This window comes from Bison bison, unplaced genomic scaffold (genome assembly GCF_000754665.1).
Source record: "Bison bison bison isolate TAMUID 2011002044 unplaced genomic scaffold, Bison_UMD1.0 scf7180017864032, whole genome shotgun sequence".
Classification (NCBI taxonomy): domain Eukaryota; kingdom Metazoa; phylum Chordata; class Mammalia; order Artiodactyla; family Bovidae; genus Bison; species Bison bison.
The window spans coordinates 787,302-809,810 of record NW_011494604.1 but is presented as its reverse complement, the minus strand read 5'-3'; the positions used below and the strand labels follow the sequence as shown (position 1 = coordinate 809,810).

The 22,509-nt window shown below is 39.2% G+C and overlaps 1 protein-coding gene across 1 annotated transcript in view; it reads right to left on the bottom strand.

Annotated features, from left to right (window-relative positions):
• DIRC2 (disrupted in renal carcinoma 2) overlaps positions 1–22,509 on the bottom strand; it is a 91,154-nt gene that overhangs the window by 51,208 nt on the left and 17,437 nt on the right. Inside the window, exon 4 of the mRNA XM_010834407.1 lies at positions 6,721–6,986. Within this exon, the coding sequence (XP_010832709.1) occupies positions 6,721–6,986 (266 nt within the window). The remainder of the gene's footprint in view (positions 1–6,720; positions 6,987–22,509) is intronic.

Here is a 22,509-nt window from a genome sequence, read left to right as displayed (position 1 = left end):
GAGAGTTCCAGAAAAACATCTATTTCTGCTTTATTGACTATGCCAAAGCCTTTGACTGTGTGGATCACAACAAACTGTGGAAAATTCTGAAAGAGATGGGAATACCAGAGCACCTAATCTGCCTCTTGAGAAACCTATATGCAGGTCAGGAAGCAACAGTTAGAACTGGGCATGGAACAACACATTGGTTCCAAATAGGAAAAGGAGTACGTCAAGGCTGTATATTGTCACCCTGCTTATTTAACTTCTATGCAGAGTACATCATGAGAAACACTGGGCTGGAAGAAGCACAAGCTGGAATCAAGATTGCCAGGAGAAATACCAATAACCTCAGATATGCAGATGACACCACCCTTACGGCAGAAAGTGAAGAGGAACTAAAAAGCCTCCTGATGAAAGTGAAAAAGAAGAGTGAAAAAGTTGGCTTAAAATTCAACACTCAGAAAACTAAGATCATGGCATCTGGTCCCATCACTTCATGGGAAATAGATGGGGAAACAGTGTCAGATTTTATTTTTCTGGGCTCCAAAATCACTGCAGATGGTGATTGCAACCATGAAATTAAAAGACGCTTACTCCTTGGAAGGAAAATTATGACCAACCTAGATAGCATATTGAAAAGCAGAGACATTACTTTGCCAACAAAGGTCCGTCTAGTCAAGACTATGGTTTTTCCAGTGGTCATGTATCAGTGTGAGAGTTGGACTGTGAAGAAAGCCGAGCGCCAAAGATTTGATGCTTTTGAACTGTGGTGTTGGAGAAGACTCTTGAGAGTCCCTTGGACTGCAAGGAGATCCAACCAGTCCATCCTAAAGGAGATCAGTCCTGGGTGTTCACTGGAAGGACTGATGCTGAAGCTGAAACTCCAATACTTTGGCCACCTCATGCAAAGCGTTGACTCACTGGAAAAGACCCTGATGCTGGGAGGGATTGGGGGCGGGAGGAGAAGGGGACGACAGAGGATGAGATGGCTGGATGTCATCACTGACTCAATGGACATGAGTTTGAGTGAACTCCGGGAGTTGGTGACGGACAGGGAAGCCTGGGGTGCTGCAATTCATGGGGTAGCAAAGAGTCGGACACGACTGAGTGACTGAACTGAATTGATACCTGAATGGTCTAGTGGTTTTCCCTAGTTTCTTCTATTTAGGTCTGAATTGTGCAATAAAGAATTCATGATCTGAGCCACAGTCAGCTCCCAGTCTTGTTTTTGCTGCCTGTATAGAGCTTCTTCATCTTTGGCTGCAAAGAACATAATCAATCTGATTTTGGTATTGCCCATCTGGTGATGTCCATGTGTAGAGTCTTCTCTTGTGTTGTTGGAAGAAGGTGTTTGATATGATCAGTGCATTGTCTTGGCAAAACTCTGTTTGCGTTTGTCCTGCTTTGTTTTGTACTCCAAAGCCAAATTTTACTCCAGGTATCTCTTGACTTCCTACTTTTGCATTCCAGTCCACTATAAAGAAGAGGACATCTTTTTTGGGTGCTAGTTCTAGAAGGTCTTTAGGACTTCATAGAACCATTCAACTTCAGCTTCTTCAGCATTACTGGTCAGGGCATAGACTTGGATTACTGTGATATTGAATAATTTCCCAGCCCTATGCAATCATTAATCTTCTTTCAATCTCTATGGATTTGAGTACTATGGACATTTCTTACAAATGGAATCTCATAATACGTAGTCTTTTGTGATTGGCTTCTTTTACTTAGCTTATTGTTTTCAAGATTCACCCATGTTGGAGCAGTACTTTATTTTTTTTGCCAAACAGTATTCCATTGAATGGATATATCACATTTTAAAATCCACTTAGTTAACTGACATTTGGATTGTTTCTACTTTGTGACTATAATGAATATAGTTACTATGAATATTTGTGTACAAATCTCTGCATGGATGTATGTTTTCATCTCTTTAGGCATATACCTGGAAATGGAACTGGTGGGTCATACGGTAATCTATGTTTAACATTTTGAGAAACTGCCAAACTATTTCCAAAGTGCTTGTACCCTTTCATATTCCTACCAGCAATGTATGAGGGTTCCAATTTCTCCACTTTCTCAACACTTGTTACTGTATTTTCCATTTTATTGATTATAGTCACCCTACTAGGTTGTAAAGTTTATCTCATTACAGTTTTGATTTGCCTTTTCCTAATGACTAATGACAATGAAGATCTTTTCATGTGCTTGTTGGCCATTTGTATATTTTCTTTGGAGAAATGTTTATTTCAAGTCTTTTGCCCATTTGTTAATCAAACTGACTTTTTGTTGCTGGATTCTAAGAGTTTTTTAAAATATATTCTGGATACAAGTTCCTTATCAGATATATGATTTATAATTATTTTCTCCCATTCTGTGGGTTGTCTTGTCATTTTGTTGATGGTATCTTTAGAAGGACAAGATTTCAATTTTAACGAAATCCAATTTTTCTATTTTTCTCTTTTGCCATTTGTACTCTCGGTGTCCTTTTAAAAAAGGATTCACCTAACCCAAGTCATGAACACTTATTCCTATGTTTTTTCTAAGAGTTTATAATTTTAGTTCTTACATTTAGGTTTATGATCTATTTTGAGTTAATTTTTATACATGGGGAAAGGAATGGATTCAAATTGATTCTTTTGCATGTGGCTATCCAGTTATTTTTTGGGACTCCAAAATCAGTGCAGATGGTGATTGCAGTCATGAAATTAAAAGACGCTTACTCCTTGGAAGGAAAATTATGACCAATCTAGATAGCATATTCAAAAGCAGAGACGTTACTTTGCCAATGAGGGTCCATCTAGTCAAGGCTATGGTTTTTCCAGTGGTCATGTATGGATGTGAGAGTTGCACTGTGAAGAAAGCTGAGTGCTGAAGAATTGATGCTTTTGAACTGTGATGCTGGAGAAGACTCTTGAGAGTCCTGTGGACTGCAAGGAGATCCAACCAGTCCATTCTAACGGAGATCAGTCCTGGGTGTTCATTGGAAGGACTGATGCTAAAGCTGAAACTCCAATACTTTGGCCACCGCATGCAAAGAGTCGACTCACTGGAAAAAACCCTGATGCTGGGAGGGATTGGGGGTGGGAAGAGAAGGGGACGACAGAGGATGAGATGGCTGGATGTCATCACTGACTCGATGGACATGAGTTTGAGTGAAGTCCAGGAGTTGGTGATGGAAAGGGAGGCCTGGCGTGCTGCGATTCATGGGGTCGCAAAGAGTCGGACACGACTGAGCGACTGAACTGAACTGATCCAGTTATTTCAATATCACTTTTCTTTTCCCTTTGAATTGGCTTGGCACTGTTGTCAAAAGTCAATTGACTATAATAAAAAAGTTGAAAAGTCATTTCACTATAAATGTAATGGTTTATTTTTTGGAATCTCACTTCTGTTCTGTTGATTTACATGTCTGTCATTATACCAGTATCATGCTGTCTTGATAAGTGAAGCTTTGTAGTAAGTTTTGAAACTGGGAATTGTGAATTCTCCAATGTTATTCCATTTCAAGGCTGTTTTGGCTATTCTGAGTCCCTTGCATTTCCATACAAATTTTAGGATGTTTGTCAATTTCTGTAACAAAGGCAGCTAAATATTAATTGAGATTGCATTTAATTTGTAGATACATGTGGGTAGTATTACCATCTTCAATATTAAAACTTCCAACACATGAACAGGATGTCTTTCCATTTCCTTAGGTCTTCTTTAATTGTTTCCAACAGTGCCTTACAGTCTTCAGAGTGCTGGTTTTATGCTTATTTTGTTAAATTTATTCCTGAATATTTTATTCTTTTTGAGGCTATTGCAAATGCACTGTTTTCCTAATTACATATTTGGACTGTTCATTACAAGTGTATCGAAATAGTTGATTTTTATATATTAATCATGCATCCTAAAACTTTTTTTTTTAGGATGAGCTTGTTCGTTTTTGCTGAATTTGTGTTTTAGATCTATTAGTCTTTTTTAGTAATTTACAAAGGATTTTTATATATTCAAGATCATGGCATTGTCAACAAATATAGTTTTACTTCCTCCTTTCTGATCTAGACGACTTTTAGTTCTTTTTCTTACTCGGTGATCCTGTTCTCGGGGCGGGGGGGATGCATTTAGTCTTTGACCATTAAATGTGATCTTATCTATGTGTTTTTCATAGATGCCCTAATATTACTAGGTTGAGGGAGTTCCTGTCTATTTCTAATTTGGGGATGTTTTTATCTTGAAAGGGTGCTGGATTTGTCAAATGCTTTTTTTCCCCCCCATCTATTAAGATGATCACATAGCTTTTCTCCTTTATTCTATTAACATATTATATTAATTGGATTTTGAATGTTAAACCAACTTGTATTCCAGGAATACAACCCATTTGGTGGTGGTGTATAATCCTTATTATGTTACTGGACTTGGTTTGCTAGTAGTTTGTTCAGGACTTATGTGCCTATGTGTATTGGTCTACAGCTTACTTATAATGTCTTTGTTTGCAATAATTTTAGTTTAAGAATCATTAATCTCTTAAGGTCATGATTCTAAGCAAACTATTTTTTAATGGAAAGAAGGGTCATGGGACATTACCTCAAGAAAACAAATGGGAAAATATGAAAGCACTGAAGCAATAGCTGGAAGCTTTGAATAGGGATTTCTGCTTGACAGCCTTGGAATCATTAGCCAGAGGATGTAGAGCATTAATACATGCCCAGTAGTGCCTAAAATCCAGTCATTTAAAAGACACAACAACTGCCTAAGCTATCAACAAAAAGAAATGATATAACCAAAATAAAGTTCAAAATTTGTTTTACCTACTTTTGGTTTTATTATTCTTACATTTCAGCTTCTTTCTTTAAAAGGAGTGAGTCGTCTACAGGGAGCTTTATTTACCACCACCACCTCTAATTTCACTTTTACCCCCTCCACATCAGATTTCTGAGATATAAGTTCCATCATATAGCTCTCTAGTGTAGAAGTCCCTGGAGTGTGGTCTCTGCCTACAATCTGGTGAACTTCAAACACTTTACCTCTGCTTAGGAGGCTTGTGTGGCCTGACTTACCTCTCTAGCTGCATCTTTCACCACTCTTCAGCTGCTTGATTGTAGCAGGCTCTCCCCTCTTACTGGAGGTTTCTCCTCCATGGTTCTCTCTCTCTAATCTGTTCTTCCTTCTCCCCATTATATTTGGCTAACGCTCTCTCATTCCGTAGGTTCCAAATTAGATTATGTGCCTTCAGGAACTTCTATTCGACCTCCAGAATCTGGTTAGGTGCTTCTCCTCTGAGCAATCAAAGCAATTGTAGGTCTTTCATTTTAGCCCCTAGCACCTTGTTTTACAACTGCTTGTTTGTCTATATGCTTTGCGACACTAAGTTCTGTCTGGGCAGGAACTATGTTTACCTCAGTGCCTAGAACACTTAAAGACAGATAGGAGCTCAAAATATATTTGTTAAATTAATGAGCAAATACATGAACTAATACGAAGTTCATCATAATCTGCTCCTTTACCTTTTCAGTCTCATTTTCTGTCACTTGCTACCTACACCCAAACACATACTCACACTACTCTTGCCATACAAAATTACATGCAGTTCCCTGGACATACTGAGCTCTCATATACCTTGTCTGCCCTTCTATGAGGGACACCTTAACCCACGTGAACATTCAGTGAACACCTGTGAAGTTCTTAGCTTTAATTATCACATTCCTAGTGAAGTCTTCCCTGACTCTTCAACTTCTCTCCAAAGCCAGGTCAGTTAGGCTTCCCAAGCTCTGTATATCCTTATTTGTATTGTAATGATCTCATCAGTCATCTTGTCAATTCCCAGTGCTTACCATGGTGTTTGGTACATAGTGAAACACTTACAAAAAGTGTTCTGAATACAGAAAGAAATAATGAACAGGTCCACGGGGAGAGGCAATATACTTAAGATTTAAGAGTGGACTAGGGCTTGAGTCTAAAATAAAGAGAAAGGACCTAGAAAATGTTTTGAAAAGGTCAACATCCCTTATTAATAGAATAAACATACAGAGAGTAGGAAATGAAAATCATGGGTGATCTATGTTTATGAAGTTAGAGAACATGGCCAACAACAGGAAACTACAGGGAGAAAATGGACTTAACACCTACAGATAGAGGCTTAACAAATACGTATCATAGATTGTTATGTTCAGTTTTTTACACAATATCTAGAAAAGACACTAGACAAGGCGTTATACAGTTCTTAACTGTAAACGGATGGGAAGAGTAAAGTTAAGAAATAACCTTTCATGTAGCAATAATACATTTTAAACTTACTACACTTCCTAGAAAGGGTAAGTTTTAAATAGGCATCTCCATATTATATGAAAGGGAATCACACATATGAATATGTATGGATTAGTTGGAAATGGCACCCCACTCCAGTACTCTTGCCTGAAAAATCCCATGGATGGAGAAGCCTGGTGGGCTGTAGTCCATGGGGTCACTAAGAGTCAGATATGACTGAGCGACTTCACTTTCACTTTTCAGTTTCATGTGCTGGAGAAGGAAATGGCAACCTACTCCAGTGTTCTTGCCTGGAGAATCCCAGGGATGGGGGAGCCTGGTGGGCTTCCATCTATGGGGTCGCACAGAGTCGGACACGACTGAAGCGACTTAGCAGCAGCAGCAGCAGCAGTCCTCTATTTTATAAGAAGTGATCTGGTATACAAAAAGTAGAGTGAAAATGCCAGGGATAAAAGACAAAATATAACAGGAAGAAAATAAGCTTTAAAATACCTGCGTATAATACAGTCTCTATGAGATCTTTAATGTGGGTCCTGCTATTCTCTGAAGCAAGAAGAGGTGCTGTCCCATTGGGAGCTGGGACGACAAGCGGTCCAACTAAAAACGCACAAGCTCCCCCGAGGTAGCTGAGCATCGACGCGATAGCTGTGGCAGTGGCCCGCTCGTCTGCAGAGAACCATGTTGTGGACAGGAATGGAGCTGCGTTCATTACAGTTGGACCTGCCAATCCATTTAACAGCTGTCCTCCATGGATTAGTCTGGAATCAAACAAATTAAAAGGCTGTGAGGCAGCTAAAATAGGCATCTTCTAGACAAAAAGAAGTTAGCCAACAGTGTTTACTACAGCAATAAGAATACATATCTATAAAGAACAAGAGACACCCGAAAGGTAAAGTATGGTGACTCTCTGCGAGGGAAATCAAATACACCAATCTGATTCTCCAGGCAAGAATACTGGAGTGGGTTGCCATTTCCTCCTCCAGGGGATCTTTCTGGCCCAGAAATGGAACCTGTATCTTTTACATCTTCTGCACTGGCAAGCAGGTTCTTTACCACTAGCGCCACCTGGAAAGCCACAAACACACCAACAACTGCATATAACCCTAATACACCGATGGTCACCCCTTAGTCATTTCACAGATACTTACTGAAGCCTGTGATCTGTGCCATGTACCAAAGTAAATACTTTCAGTAACCTTGTTTTACTTATTATCACAACATAATGTGCAAGATATTATCATCTCCATTTACTGAAATGTGAAAGCTTTGGCTTGGAAACATAAAAAAACTTGCCCAAGTGCTAACAGGCAAAGCTAAGATTCAGACCCAGGTCTGAGTCCCAATTCCATATCCTCTGAGACTGCCACTTACAGAAACCTAGTAAGTGCCTCCAGCCCTACAAATAACACAAATGAGCTCAACATTTCACATCTACGCTCTGCAGGATAATGGAAATACAAAAAAAGGAAAAATAAACATTCAAGAATCTTCTAATGGAAGAGGAACTGGTCAAGGAATCAGAGGATTTGGTCTGCACCTGACTACTTTAATGCTCCTGGGTAATATGTCTTTGTGGGATTCCATTCCTTCTCCCATAAAATGAAGAGATTAGTTTAATTTCAGTCTGCATGCCATGAGTATTTGTTAGGTGAAGGTACTATAATTACAGATCCCTAGGTCCTTTCCAGTCTCAGACTTTAATTGCAAGGCTTAGTGAAGACTAGTTCCTTGCTTCCATTTCATTTGTTCTTGAGCTCACCCTTCCTCATTACCATATTCTGTTCAGCGCTCTGTCCTGTTCCCTGATGAACACGGAACCTGAAAACCCTTTTCCCACATTTCTTTTTCCACCCCCAACACAAACATTCACATTTAAAAGTAGCCTTGAAGGAGAAAAGAAGTCAGAAGTTCAAAAAGCACAGACCAAAAAAGGGAAGTGAGTCAACCTCTTCTGCTTTGGAGGTAAAGGAAATGAAAGGAACAGTATACATGTCATATATATGATACTACTTTTTCTTTCTGCTCCTTTTGCTTTTTAACCACCATGTAGGTGTCAGATCTTCCTTTTAACAAGTACCACCTTGATAAAAGTTTTTTGAATGTAGAAGGGAAAATAAACAGGCATGTGGGTAAAAGTAGGGCTCTTAATGTAGGAGCATAAGTGAGTGGGAAGTAGAATATGTGAATTACGTCTGCTCAAACCTTTGTACATGTTGGAAAAGTTATTTGAAGGCAAAATAGCTTCCAGAATCATTAATATTACTAAATTTAGGGAACCAAAGACATTTAAAAATATGTTCATGTAAGGGGAACTATTTTCTAAATGACAAACACAATTAAACTGTTTATAAACCAAATACCTCCTCCAAATGCCAGAGGATCCTCAGCTGTCACACAGCAATTTCATCATAGAAATATTCTTGAAACACTGTCATTAAGTGGTTTTAATCATGACTCCCTTAATCATGACTCGTGACGGTACAACAGTCAAACAATGCATGATGGCTCATAATGGCAGCTACTGTGATATTTAACATCTTTAATGAGGTGTTCCTGAAAGACTCATCCCATCTAGAAGGAGAAGCATTGGAATGAGCAAGTCTTATTATGCCTAAATATGTTAAGAGTGGAAGGAGAACATGGAAAGATATCGGAAAAAAAAAAAAAAACACTTGCCTGGTGACCCCAACTCAGGGGAACCAGGCTCAGTCCCTGGTCGGGGAACTAGATCCCACATGCCACAGCCAGGAGTTCACAGGCCGCAACTCAAGATCCTGTGTGCCAGAACTAAGACCCAGTGCAGCCAAACAAATAAAGAAATATTTTTTAAAAACCACTTGATAAAACAGAATGCATCCTGAAAATTAAGGTGTAAAACTCAAATAATTGCCATGGCTCAGCTTTTGCTACCTCTCAGTGGAATCATGAAAAGATTATTTTCCAAGCAGCAAATGTACGAGTCATAGAACATGTGAGCTTGAGATAATATGAGGACCATCCTAGTCCAGTTTACTCAATGCACAGATCTGGATATTTCTAACACAGGTATACTTGCTAAAGTCGTATGGTACTAAGGACAATTCAGATGGCATATAAGTCTAAAAGGTCACCAAACTTGGGATTGCTGGGGTCTTTGTGCATCTACAACATGGATTATCAAGTGAAAAATTACAGTGAAAAACATGCTGATTTGGTGTTTAAAAATTATTCTAATTTAAATAATTGTGTGCTTTTTTGTGTGTTGTTTTTTGTGTGTTTTTTGCATTAAAAGTCATCATACATAAATGCACTCCTCATAAATGAGTTCAGTAGGAGAACTGGAACCTACAGGATTGGGGGTTATCCTTTGAATTTGTGGGAAATCTGGCAGGGAAATCCAGTCCCTGCTCTTCCCAGCGTATTTAAATCTTCCAGAACTTAGTTCTCTTCCTTCCTGAATTTGTATCCTACAACCCCTCAGGACTTGTCACTTACTAATTGGTTATAAGCACTGCCATCTGGTGACCACGGCGCAACACCAATCTGTAATGTAAAGATTTTCATGTTTGTCTGACATAGGTTTCTGTCACCTACCATTAACTTACCCTATTTTAAGAAGTTAATTTGTTTGTAAAAATATATTTAGAAATAAAATTGTTACATATATATATACATACACACACATATATATAGTTTTTCCATTTAATAGTAATGCAAAATTAGAGGTATGTTTTTTCCTGAATAAGTGTTGACCCTAAGACATAATAAAATCATACAAAACATTACCATAAATTCTTTAAAAATGACAATTAAGAAGAGGAAATAATTATAAATTCTTCAATACAAACTGTATGTTGTTCAATTCATTCAACCAACATGTACTGAGTATTCATTGTGTATTGGGTAGGGACTGTGATAGCAATAGGTGGATGGGAATTTAAAATTAAAGTTAAAACTCTTTAAGTAGAGTAGCTGAAGTCACTTACCAGCACTATATCAGAAATATAAAGAAAAATAAGGCAATAACTAGTAAGCTTGTCAGGCCTGTGACGAGAGTAAGGCAAGTGGTCCGCCTTCCTTTCCTCTGACCTCTGACTCTGGTCTACAACACAGGAGCTTCATAATATTCGCACATGGACCTGAAGGTCCAATCCCATCCAAGCTCCATCTATCCTCTTCCAAACAGCTGCCCCTTAGCTACCCTTTGGGCCCAGGGAGCACACCCAGGGATGCAGTTCATCCTCAGAAGAACAGACCTGGGAAAGAGGCAGTGCAGGGACTGCTGGGGTCTTGTGTAGCTAGAAAGTGGTGAGAGGCAGGGCAGACACGCTTCTTTGGCCCTACAGACTCCTCACCACATAGGGAATGGCAAAGCTGAAGGAAATCCAGAGTAGAATCCCCTCAGGCATGGAGTCTAGGGCAAGGGTTTGCTGGCACTGGCAACAACAGTGGGTACAGAAAAGGGATGGTTCGGAGGGCTGTTGAGGTGGTACAATAGGTATGGTTACGTGAATGACTAGATGTGGGGGGTGACATTCATAATTCTGTAAAAATGTCCAGTAAGTGCTTGACTACAGGTCACAGGCTAAGGAAAGAGGTCTGAGATGAGACATATGATGGGGTTGAGGAAGAAACTCTGGAGAACCATCACTTTTAAACAGTCAGAGGAAGAGGAGTCTAGAAAGACGATTGAGAAGGAGCAATTACAGAGGTAGAAAAAAAATGAAAAGCAAGAAAGGCTGGTGTCATAGTAACTAAGAAAAGGGTTTAAAAAAGTGGAAAGTGAGGGGCCAATAGTTTTAAATCAAACAGAAAGAGGGTTTAACTGAAACATAAGCTCCTCGGTAACAAGGAGGTCTTCCATGATCTGAGCAGAGGCAGTTTCAGCAGACTGTTGAGGATGGAAGTCAGATGTGTAAGAAAATGGAAATTTACATTTAGACTCTTCATTACAGTTGTTAAAAACAGATGCCAGAACAAGAATTAGGTACATAAGCTTAACAGTGTGAAAAGGAAAAACACGCAGCTCAAATGAACAGTCTGAACAGAAAAGTCTCTCTGCCTTCATGTGCTGAGAGAGAAATGCAACTTGTTGTGATTGTCCTAAAGCTTTCAAGGCACTCCTGAAAGAAGATGGCTTTCAGAAACTTGTAACTATTGATCTGAGTTGGGTGTTAAAAAAACACAGAAAAACAAAAGAGGTGTTATCCACAATTTTATGTTAAGTAAAGTAGATATCATAACTTAATGTTAATTTTTCTGGATCACCACTATGTGCTTTAGTTTTGTTTTGCAGTTATCAGCTAAGTTCCTTGTGGGTCAGGACTCTGGTTTCTAAACTCCCCAGAGTGAGAAGAGAGTGGGGATGCTCTCTAGGATCCAAGAACAGGGAACTGGGATCACGCGATTCAAACCTCACAAGGTTCTACCACATACATCACATCAGTTCCACTTTTAGGTTTTAAAAAGCTTATAGTCAGCAAAACAAAAAACAAAATTTCCCCCAAATTTGGGAAACAAAACTTTTGGAAAAAGACACTGAGGGCGGTAAGAGCAAGGTCAAGGCTTTAGCACTGTCTCAAGCGTCGTGCACCACAGGAGGGCAGGCAGAAATTAGCAGTACGAGGACGTAGTTTTGTCTCCTGGGCAATAAGCTCGGGAGCAGAAGGGAGCTTCTGAAGGAAGCGGACTGGTTAATTCGAGGGGTCTAACCCTGGCTTCCTCACCTGAAACTCTGCGCCTGATGAAGATGGGCAGTCATACATTGGTTAGGAGGCTGCAGGTGTCCTGACCTCTGCAGCTCAAGCTGTGACAGTCGTGCAAGGCTTTCCTTCATCCCAGTCTCCTCTCACTGGTCCCTTAATTCACTCCCTCTCATCTCTCCCCCTAGCCCACCGAACTTCCTTTTCTTCCCTTCTTTCTCAGGTCTTTTTTCTTGTCAATTTTGTTCTCTTTACCTAGCTTCTGCCTACTTGAGGCCTAGTTTGTGCCTTCCCCACAGGCCAGGTGGAAAACAGGGGAATTTCCTAGTGGGCTGAGAAGATTAGATCAGAGCTTTGGGAGTTTCTCCAGCACTGGTAGAATCGGGTGGTAAAGGCTAGGAAGTGGGCTAGCAGTCCAGCAGCGTCAGTACTGCTGAGCCTGGGGACCTCTGCCATGGCTGGGCTGTTTGCCTTGGTCCTGTGCACATCAAACACTGCTCCTGTTGTGGAGAGGCTGGGGCTCAGGCACGTGGTGTAGCATTTATGCACAGCTGTATTCCTTTTCATATGATTCAATATACTATAGCTTTTCAAAGAAATGCCAACAGCTAAAGTTCAAACTGAAGACCTCTAAGTTAACGTTTTCTCACAAACTCGACATTTTAGCTTGTATGTAATGATATTTTGCATCCCAATCTTCTGCTTTCTGACATTCTGGAACAAATACCTAGGATTCTTAAATTATTTTCTACTTAGAATAATATGATGTTTCAGAATTAGAATTTTTATAGTTGGAAGAGACTTCAAACCTCAGCAAGATAACCTATCCTCTTCATTTTATTAAAAAAAACCCTGAGTTCCAGAAAAGCTAATAATATATTTTAAATCACACTTATTTTATAACTTATTTATAACATTCTTTCTCCAGAAAGTATTAGTGGGGGGAGTTCCAAAGTCATACTAGCTAATGGTTGAGACAAGACCAGAAATCAAAATTAAACCTGATTTCATCAGTCCATGAATCTTTCTACTCTTCCACATGGCCTCATTCTGAAGGTTCTCTGTAACTAACAGTGATGATAAAAATTATTGATTATTGAAATAACCCAAGGTTCTCAGATCTAAAGGCATGCTGCTGCTGCTGCTGCTAAGTCACTTCAGTCGTGTCCAACTCTGTGCGACCCCAGAGACGGCAGCCCACCAGGCTCCCCCATCTCTGGGATTCTCCAGGCAAGAACACTGGAGTGGGTTGCCATTTCCTTCTCCAATGCATGAAAGTAAAAAGTGAAAGTGAAGTCGCTCAGTCGTGTCTGACTCTAGCGACCTCATGGACTGCAGCCTACCAGGCTCCTCTGTCCATGGGATTTTCCAGGCAAAAGTACTGGAGTGGGGTGCCATTGCCTTCTCCAAAAGGCATGCAGTAGCTAGCATATTTTTATTATGTGCAGAGAATCATAACTAGCACTGGGGATAACATTAAAGAGTCAACATTTTAGAAACTGAGCAGCTATTTCCTTACAGTTAAGTCCAGTACTCTTAACTTAAATTCAATGCATTTTTATGATTTAGAATCCATAAAAATACTCATCTCTAACACTTAACATGCCAGTGGTTCAGAAGCTTTCTCTCAACTTCCAATTCTTAATCATCTTTCATGAGAATAAACTCTTGTGTTAAAGAATTTCCTGGATATTGACAATGGTTCAAAGTGCTAGTAATAGCTTTCCTTTATTAGTGTAAGAAGATAATAAAAAAGGTCAGAGATGTTATGAATTAATTACAGGAAAAAGAAAGGAAGGGAGAAACAGAGTGAAATGGTGAAAAAGAATGGGCTTTCTTAAGATTTTTACCATAGCCTCAGTTTCTTTTATGAAAATCTATTTCCCTTTTGTACCCTTTAGTAATTTTGGCCAGTTATGAGTCAATTAAAAGTATCTACTGCACATCTACTATGGTCAAGGCATCTTCAGATAGACATTAAAGGTAATATAAAAATAAATACTAAAGTCTTGGCCCTAAAGAAGCTTATAATAATAACTTCTCATGAACAGTTATAGAAAGTTCATAAAAACACACGATAAAAAAGAATATTGGTTAGATATCAAAAGACAGCTTCTAGCCTTAGTTAAATTTATTAACTGTATAATCTTTGGTGAACCACTTACTCTCTTTCTGTTTCAATTTCCCAAAAGGTACTTTATTTCACAAGATTATTATTAAGGCCAAATACGATAATCTCTCAGCAAGGCATGGGGGAAAAACGGACTTAGCCCTGGTCTGAGAGACCTACTACTTCCCCCTACTTGGGCTCATAACATTTTCCTTGTCTCATAACTTTTATTTTATTCTCTTAGTTTAAAAGTATACTAAATAAGTGTATAGAGAAGAAAAGAATCCATACGTTCAATAATTCAGTAACTCACATAATCACTACTAATCTTGATTTTTCAGTCTTTTTTTTTCCTTTTTTAAATGCATCTCCCACTTAAGACTTAGGCACAGGTAATCATAGATATTATATTGAAAATACAGTTTTATGTACTAAATCATTTTAACTTTATACTCTACATAAGCATTTTTTCATTTCATTCTTTACAATCATGATTGTTAATGGCTCCATTGATAGTGTGTCATACAGATGTACGAAAACGCACTTGACATTTTCCTAATGTTTGTTACTTATTTGCTAATATTAATAGTGCAATTGTGATAATCTCTGTATGAAAATATTTGCCATTTCCAAATTGTTTCCTTAGGCTCAACAGGTTGGAGGGTATGAAGATTTTCTTGTTGCTTAGTCGCTAAGTTGTGTCCAACTCTTTTGCAACCCTATGGACTGTAGCTCACCAGGCTCCTCTGTCCATGGAATTTTCCAGGCAAGAATTCTGGAGTGGGTGGCCATTCCCTTCTCCAGGGGATCTTCCCGACCCAGGGATTGAAACTGTCTCCTACACTGGCAGAGGGATTCTTCAGAGCCAACAGGGAAGCCCCTTATGAAATATACTCCAAAGTTGTATTTCAGAAGAGTCTGAAGTAATTTACATTCCCATCAACAGTGGTCAGCAGTGTCTGTCCCACCAGCACCGAGTACCCATATTTTAAAAATATGCACATAAAAATAAAAATATATTTTTTCAATTTTAATAGAAAAATAAACAATACCCACACACACAAATTTGGCATGTTAGTCTTCTATTGATGTTTTAACAAATTACCACAAATTTAGTGGCTTTATTTATTCTCTTACAGTTCTGTAAATCAGGAGTCCAACAGGGGTCTCAGTGAGCTAAAGTCAAAGTGTGGCATGGCTGTGTTCCCTTCTGGAGGCTCTGGAGAAGAATTTGCTTCCTTGCCTCTATCAGCTTCTGCCAGATGCCGGCTTTCCTTGGTTCCTGGCCCCCTTCCTGTATCTTCAAAGCCAGCAACAGGGATTTGAGTTCTTTTCACATTGCATCTCTCTGACATCCTCTTCTATCTCTTATTTAAGGGCTTTTATGATTACACTGGGCACACCTGGATAACCCAGGATACTCTTCCTATTTTAGGGTCAGATGATTACCAAACTTAATCCCATCTATAATTGAAGCTCTCCTTTGCCATGTAACAGAATACATTCACAGGTTCTGGGTATTAGAAGGTGGACATCTTTGGGGGATGGGGGCATTATTCTGCCTACCACACTTGGTAAGGCCAAAAGGCAACTCCTTATTTTAATCTGTATTTCTTTTTTGACTACTGTTCTTTTTTTCCATTGGTATACTATAATTTTTCTTATTTTGAATGAGTGCTTAATATATTTATATATATTTATTTACCTGTTCTTGCCTTTATTTTGACAAATATTTTTCCTTTTGGCCAATTCTGTTTTAAGCTTAACAATCTGTACATTTAATTTTTTTATGGTGGATAAACGTATGCTTTATTTGAACAAACATAAAAGAGAGCTCCTAGCACATTTCAGCAACACAAAGTTGGGCAATCCAACAAAACATTAATACAGTTGGCCCTGTCTATTCACAAGTTCTGCATGCCAGATATGGAAGGCAGGCTGTTCTATACCATTTTATATAAGAGACTTGAGTGTTTACACTTAATAATTTATAAATGGCCACATCTATCAATTTTTCTCTTTATAATTTTCCTCTGTTCTTCATACTTTAGAAAAAAATTTCTATGTAGAGATCAGATAAATATTCCTATATGTTGTTTTTCAATTAAATATTTAACCATTTAGTTCATCTGAATTTATTTTGGTGCATGGTATGAAATGAGGATCTAATATGATCTTTTTCTCCTAAATAGACAGCCAGATTGCCTGTGGTAGAGACAATAAACTATTTCTAATTTCCTTTTAGGTACAGAACACCCCAAGTTTGTGCTAGGGTAAGTTACAGTCTGCATTTCCAAGCTCCCCTTGCAGCGAGGTGGGGCCTTATTACCAAGTCTGGGCCAATGTGATGAGAGTAGGAGGATTTCAAGGTCACTCCCATGAGAACAAAATGCTCTCCCTGGTCCCCCTCTCCGTCTTCATATAGGATGAAATGTGACTACAGTGCTGATGCATTGCTCTGGACTGTCCTGCTAAGGTCATCTCCCTAGGGGAGCAACAAGATAAAGGAACTTAGGTCCCTTTGTAGGACAGAGCTGCCTATGCCTAGGCCTTCCTGCCAACTCTGGACTATCACATTAGAAAGAAATACTATCTTGTTTGACTTACTATATTTTGAGACACCTCATTATAACAGCTTAACTGTTCCTTGATTGAGAAATTAGCTGCAGAATAGGATTTTGCATTTGGAAAGGCATAACATATTTGGCACTGGCTTAGTGGTTAGGCTGCAGGCCGAAAAGGCAGGTGATTTGTGAGATACAGCAAAACCACTGCTTGTGATTACCTAGAACTGGGTGAAAAATATCAGAAGACTACTCTGTTTCCCACCTCTTGCTGATTTTAGGATGGCACTACAAGAGAGGCGGAGGCAAACAAGTATTGGCTGGTTTGCCAGCATAGACAGAAGGGACAAGAGCTCTGCTAAGACAGTTTCTCTTTGCCCAAGGCCTGCTATCCAAATTTAATGAGAATCTAGGAATTTGAAGCCTCAGGTTACTTCTGTATCTTTAAATGGCAGGAAATAATGTCTTTCAGAGCCTGTCTAGCAGCAAAGATCGAATTAAAGGTGTTATTTTCCAACCCAGGCCTAACTTTTTACAGACGGCATCCACGTAGCCACCATGAAATTGAGGGGAAAGGGATAAGCTGAGCACAAAAGGCGTATAGGAAAGGAGATTCAGCAGGAGTAAGAACCATAGCCTTAAGTAAAAATCTTTGGGTGTGGCTACATTTACATGAACCTACTGGATATAAGTAGCTGTTGCTGCTGCTAAGTCGCTTCAGTCGTGTCCGACTCTGTGAGACCCCACGGACTGCAGCCCACCAGGCTCCTCCATCCATGGGATTTTCCAGACAAGAGTACTGGAGTGGGGTGCCATTGCCTTCTCTGGGATATAAGTAAAGAAGAAGCCTACTAAGTGTTTGAGGGAAGTGTGTCACCAAAGACACCACAAAATGGTTCTACCAAACTTAAAGATTGCTTGATTCCTAAAGCAATCCTGAGGTCCCCAAATCAACATCAGCAAACACAAAAGACACAGCCCCTAAGAATGGCATATGTTGCAACTGCAGGTGTATTCTCTAAGAACAATGGACCCAAAAAGAGCCTTCCCAAGCTCAAAGCCAAAAATCACAAAGAACAATCAAAGGAGTTACTCCCAGAGAACCATGAAGACCTGATAGAAGCCAGAGATTCTAGTTTTCAGGCTAGATGCAGCGACTGGACAGAACTGTGGATTTTCTCCTTTGAGGAAGGACGAACATGTTTTCTGTATAGGCAGAGGGGGCACATGAAGACATTAGATAGCAGAGACTATTAACTGTCTTTTTACATCCATTTCCGCTTTCTTTCGTTATAGTAGCCATGCATTTGTAGTTGTTGTTGTTGCTATTATTTCCTAAATTAATTTACAAACCAACTTTGTTACATGGGACATAGGACAAATCCTCCCACTTCTACAAAAAGAAACCAAATATGACATTCCATGGGGAAAATGAGGCTTCCATAATCTTCAACAGGATGTACTTGCTTCTGGCTAAGATTTCCTACCCAGAAGAGCACTGCTTAATTGAGTGCTTTGTACCACTATCTCTGTTTACACTGTGATCAGTTCAGTTCAGTCACTTAGTCATGTCCGACTCTTTGTGACCCTATGGACTGCAACACACCAGACCTCCTTGTTCATCACCATCTCCTAGAGTTTACTCAAACTCTTGTCTATTCAGTCCATGATGCCATTGAACCATCTCATCCTCTGTCGTCCCCTTCTCCTCCTACCTTCAATGTTTCCCAGCATCAGGGTCTTTTCAAATGAATCAGTTCTTCACATCAGGTGGCCTAAGTATTGATGTTTCAGCTTCAACATCAGTCCTTCCAATGGATATTCAGGACTGATATCCTTTAGGATTGACTGGTTGGATCTCCTTGCAGTCCAAGAGACTCTCAAGTCTTCTCCAACACCACAGTTCAAAAGCATCAATTCTTCAGTGCTCAGCTTTCTTTATAGTCCAACATCCATACATGACTACTGGGAAAACGGTAGCCTTAACTAGATGGACCTTTGTTGGCAAAGTAATGTCTTTGATTTTTAATATGCTGTCTAGGTTGGTCATAACTTTTCTTCCAAGGAGTAAGCATCTTTTTATCATGGCTGCAATCACCATCTGCAGTGATTTTGGAGCCCCCTCAAAATAAAGTCTGCCACTGTTTTCACTGTTTCTCCATCTATTTGCCATGAAGTGATAGGACTGGATGCCATGATTCTTGTCTTCTGAATGTTGAGCTTTAAGCCAACTTTTTCACTCTCCTCTTTCACTTTCATCAAGAGGCTCTTTAGTTCTTCTTTACTTTCTGCCATAAGGGTGGTGTCATCTGCATATCTGAGGTTATTGATATTTCTCCTAGCAATCTTGATTCCAGCCTGTGCTTCCTCCAGCCCAGTGTTTCTCATGACGTACTCTGCATATAAGTTAAATAAGCAGGGTGACAATATACAGCCTTGACGTACTCCTTTTCCTATTTGGAACCAGTCTGTTGTTCCATGTCCAGTTCTAACTGTTGCTTTCTGACCTGCATACAGATTTCTCAAGAGGCAGGTCAGGTGGTCTGGTATTCCCATCTCTTTAAGAATTTTCCATAGTTTATTGTGATCCACACAGTCAAAGGCTCTGGCACAGTCAATAAAGCAGAAATGGATTTTTTTCTGGAACTTTCTCGCTTTTTCGATGATCGAACGAATGTTGGCAATTTGATCTCTGGTTCCTCTGCCTCTTCTAAAACCAGCTTGAACATCTGGAAGTTCATCGTTCATGTATTATTGAAGCCTGGCTTGGAGAATTTTGAGCATTACTTTACTAGTGTGTGCTGCTGCTGCTGCTAAGTCGCTTCAGTCGTGTCCAACTCTGTGAGACCCAATAGACAGCAGCCCACCAGGCTTCCCCGTCCCTGGGATTCTCCAGGCAAGAATACTGGAGTGGGTTGCCATTTACTTCTCCAATGCATGAAAGTGGAAAATGAAAGTGAAGTCACTCAGTCATGTCTGACTCTTAGCGACCCCATGGACTGCAGCCTACCAGGCTCCTCCATCCATGGGATTTTCCAGGCAAGAGTACTGGAGTGGGGTGCCATTGCCTTCTTCAACTAGCATGTGAGATGAGTGCAACTGTGCGGTAGTTTGAGCATTCTTTGGCATTGCCTTTCTCAGGGATTGGAATGAAAACTGACCTTTTCCAGTCCTGTGATAGCTGTATCTTTTTTTTTTTTCTTTAGCATCCTTGCATTTTAACTGGGGGCATGGCTGCTGAGCTACATGTCTAGCTCCTCTTGCAGACAGGTGTGGCCATATGACTAAGTCTGTACCAGTGGGGTGTGATTAGAATTGATACATACAGCTTCCTGGTCAACACCTAAAGACGTAGTCACTTGCCCTGGACGTCCTGTTTTTCCTTCCTGTGGACTGGAATGAAAGCATGATAATGAGTCAGCTTTGACCACCTGGACAGGAATATTACCACAGGGGATGTTAGAACAACAGAAAAGGAACTTGAGTCCCTGGAACAGAGCTGCCTACCTGGTCTGGGGCAGCCCATTATCTTTCAGACTGTTCTTTAGGAGAAAAATAAATTTATTTATTGAACTTGTGTATTTTTTACCTTTTTACACAGCTTAGCCTATCCTTTACAAATAAATAGACTGTCAATAAAAGTTGACTCCCAAGTTTTGATTTAAATAATGAAATCTAGGAACCAACATTTGTTAAGTATATGTATTATGTCCATTTTCTTTCATAAGTGCTTATACTTTTAATATTATTTTATGTTAGATATATTTACAACACATATTTTTGCTAGTTTGTATTTTAATTTTACAACTTATCTTAGAAGCATGAGGGTTCAGAGTTTATATAGTCAAATCTACACATCTTTCCCTTGTGATTTCTTTCATTGTTTTCACACTCAGAAAAGCAGTCTCTTATCTTTCTTTCTCTTATTCTCATTATTGAAGATCTGATGTGATCATTTTAGATTCTCTTAGTGTTTTCACTCCAAAACGTAAGATTAGCACAAGGTAAAGATATTCTCAAGCAGAGTTAAGAGTATAAAATAAAAAGTAACTCTCCTTTCCACCGCAGACTTTTAGGTTCCCAGGCTTCCTCCTCAGAAACAACCAACAGTAATGGTTTCCTTCAGCAACAGTCCTGGACAAATACATCCCTCCCACTTTTTTTCTAAGTAGGAATATATTAAACATAGTATTATAACTTTGTCTTTTCTCAAACTCAACAATATATCTTGGAGATATTTCCAAATCAGCACTTAACAGAACTTTTACTCCCTTTTCACAGCTATTTCACTGTATACTTCATCATCACTACCCCTCTGCTGAAGATATTTGGGTTGTAAACAGCCTTTTGCTATTACAAGCAAAACCACACAAACATGACTGTCCTTCCAAAATGATATAGCTTTATATGTGGGCTAATTTTCTAGAAGGACAACTATTGGGTTAAAGGACATGTACATTTTTAATTTAATAAATACTGTAAAAATGCCCTCTAAATAGAATTCTCCAAATTACTTGTAACACCTATTTTTTCCCCTATACCTCAGGCAACACAGCACATTATCATACTTTTTCATCTTTGCCAATAATCAGACATACAATTGCTTTTTCAATTTTCTTTAATTATGATGAAGTTGTTGAGTATCTTTTCTTAAGATTTGTATTTCAATTTCTGTAATTACCTGCTCATATCTATCACTCATTTTCCTACTGACTTGCTATTTTTCTTATTGATTTGACAGAGTTCTTTTCAACTAAGGAAATTATCCATTTGTCTTACTGTTGCAAACATTTCACAGTTTTTTTAATTTTATTTTATTTTTAAACTTTATATAATTGTATTAGTTTTGCCAAATATCGAAATGAATCCGCCACAGGTATACATGTGTTCCCCATCCTGAACCCTCCTCCCTCCTCCCTCCCCATACCATCCCTCTGGGTCATCCCAGTGCACCAGCCCCAAGCATCCAGTATCGTGCATCGAACCTGGACTGGCGACTCATTTCATACATGATATTATACATGTTTCAATGCCATTCTCCCAAATCTTCCCACCCTCTCCCTCTGCAACAGAGTCCATAAGACTGTTCTATACATCAGTGTCTCTTTTGCTATCTCGTACACAGGGTTATTGTTACCATCTTTCTAAATTCCATATATATATGCGTTAGTATACTGTATTGGTGTTTTTCTTTCTGGCTTACTTCACTCTGTTTAATAGGTTCCAGTTTCATCCACCTCATTAGAACTGATTCAAATGTATTCTTTTTAATGGCTGAGTAATACTCCATTGTGTATATGTACCACTGCTTTCTTATCCATTCATCTGCTGATGGGCATCTAGGTTGCTTCCATGTCCTGGCTATTATAAACAGTGCTGCGATGAACATTGGGGTACACGTGTCTCTTTCCCTTCTGGTTTCCTCAGTGTGTATGCCCAGCAGTGGGATTGCTGGATCATAAGGCAGTTCTATTTCCAGTTTTTTAAGAAATCTCCACACTGTTCTCCATAGTGGCTGTACTAGTTTGCATTCCCACGAACAGTGTAAGAGGGTTCCCTTTTCTCCACATCCTCTCCAGCATTTATTGCTTGTAGACTTTTGGATCATAGTTTTGGAAGTTTTGGCCACAGCAATCAGAGCAGAAAAAGAAATAAAAGGAATCCAAATTGGAAAAGAAGAAGTAAAACTCTCACTATTTGCAGATGACATGATCTTCTACATAAAAAACCCTAAAGACTCCACCAGAAAATTACTAGAACTAATCAATGACTATAGTAAAGTTGCAGGATATAAAATCAACACACAGAAATCCCTTGCATTCCTATACACTAATAATGAGAAAACAGAAAGAGAAATTAAGGAAACAATTCCATTCACCATTGCAATGGAAAGAATAAAATACTTAGGAATATATCTACCTAAAGA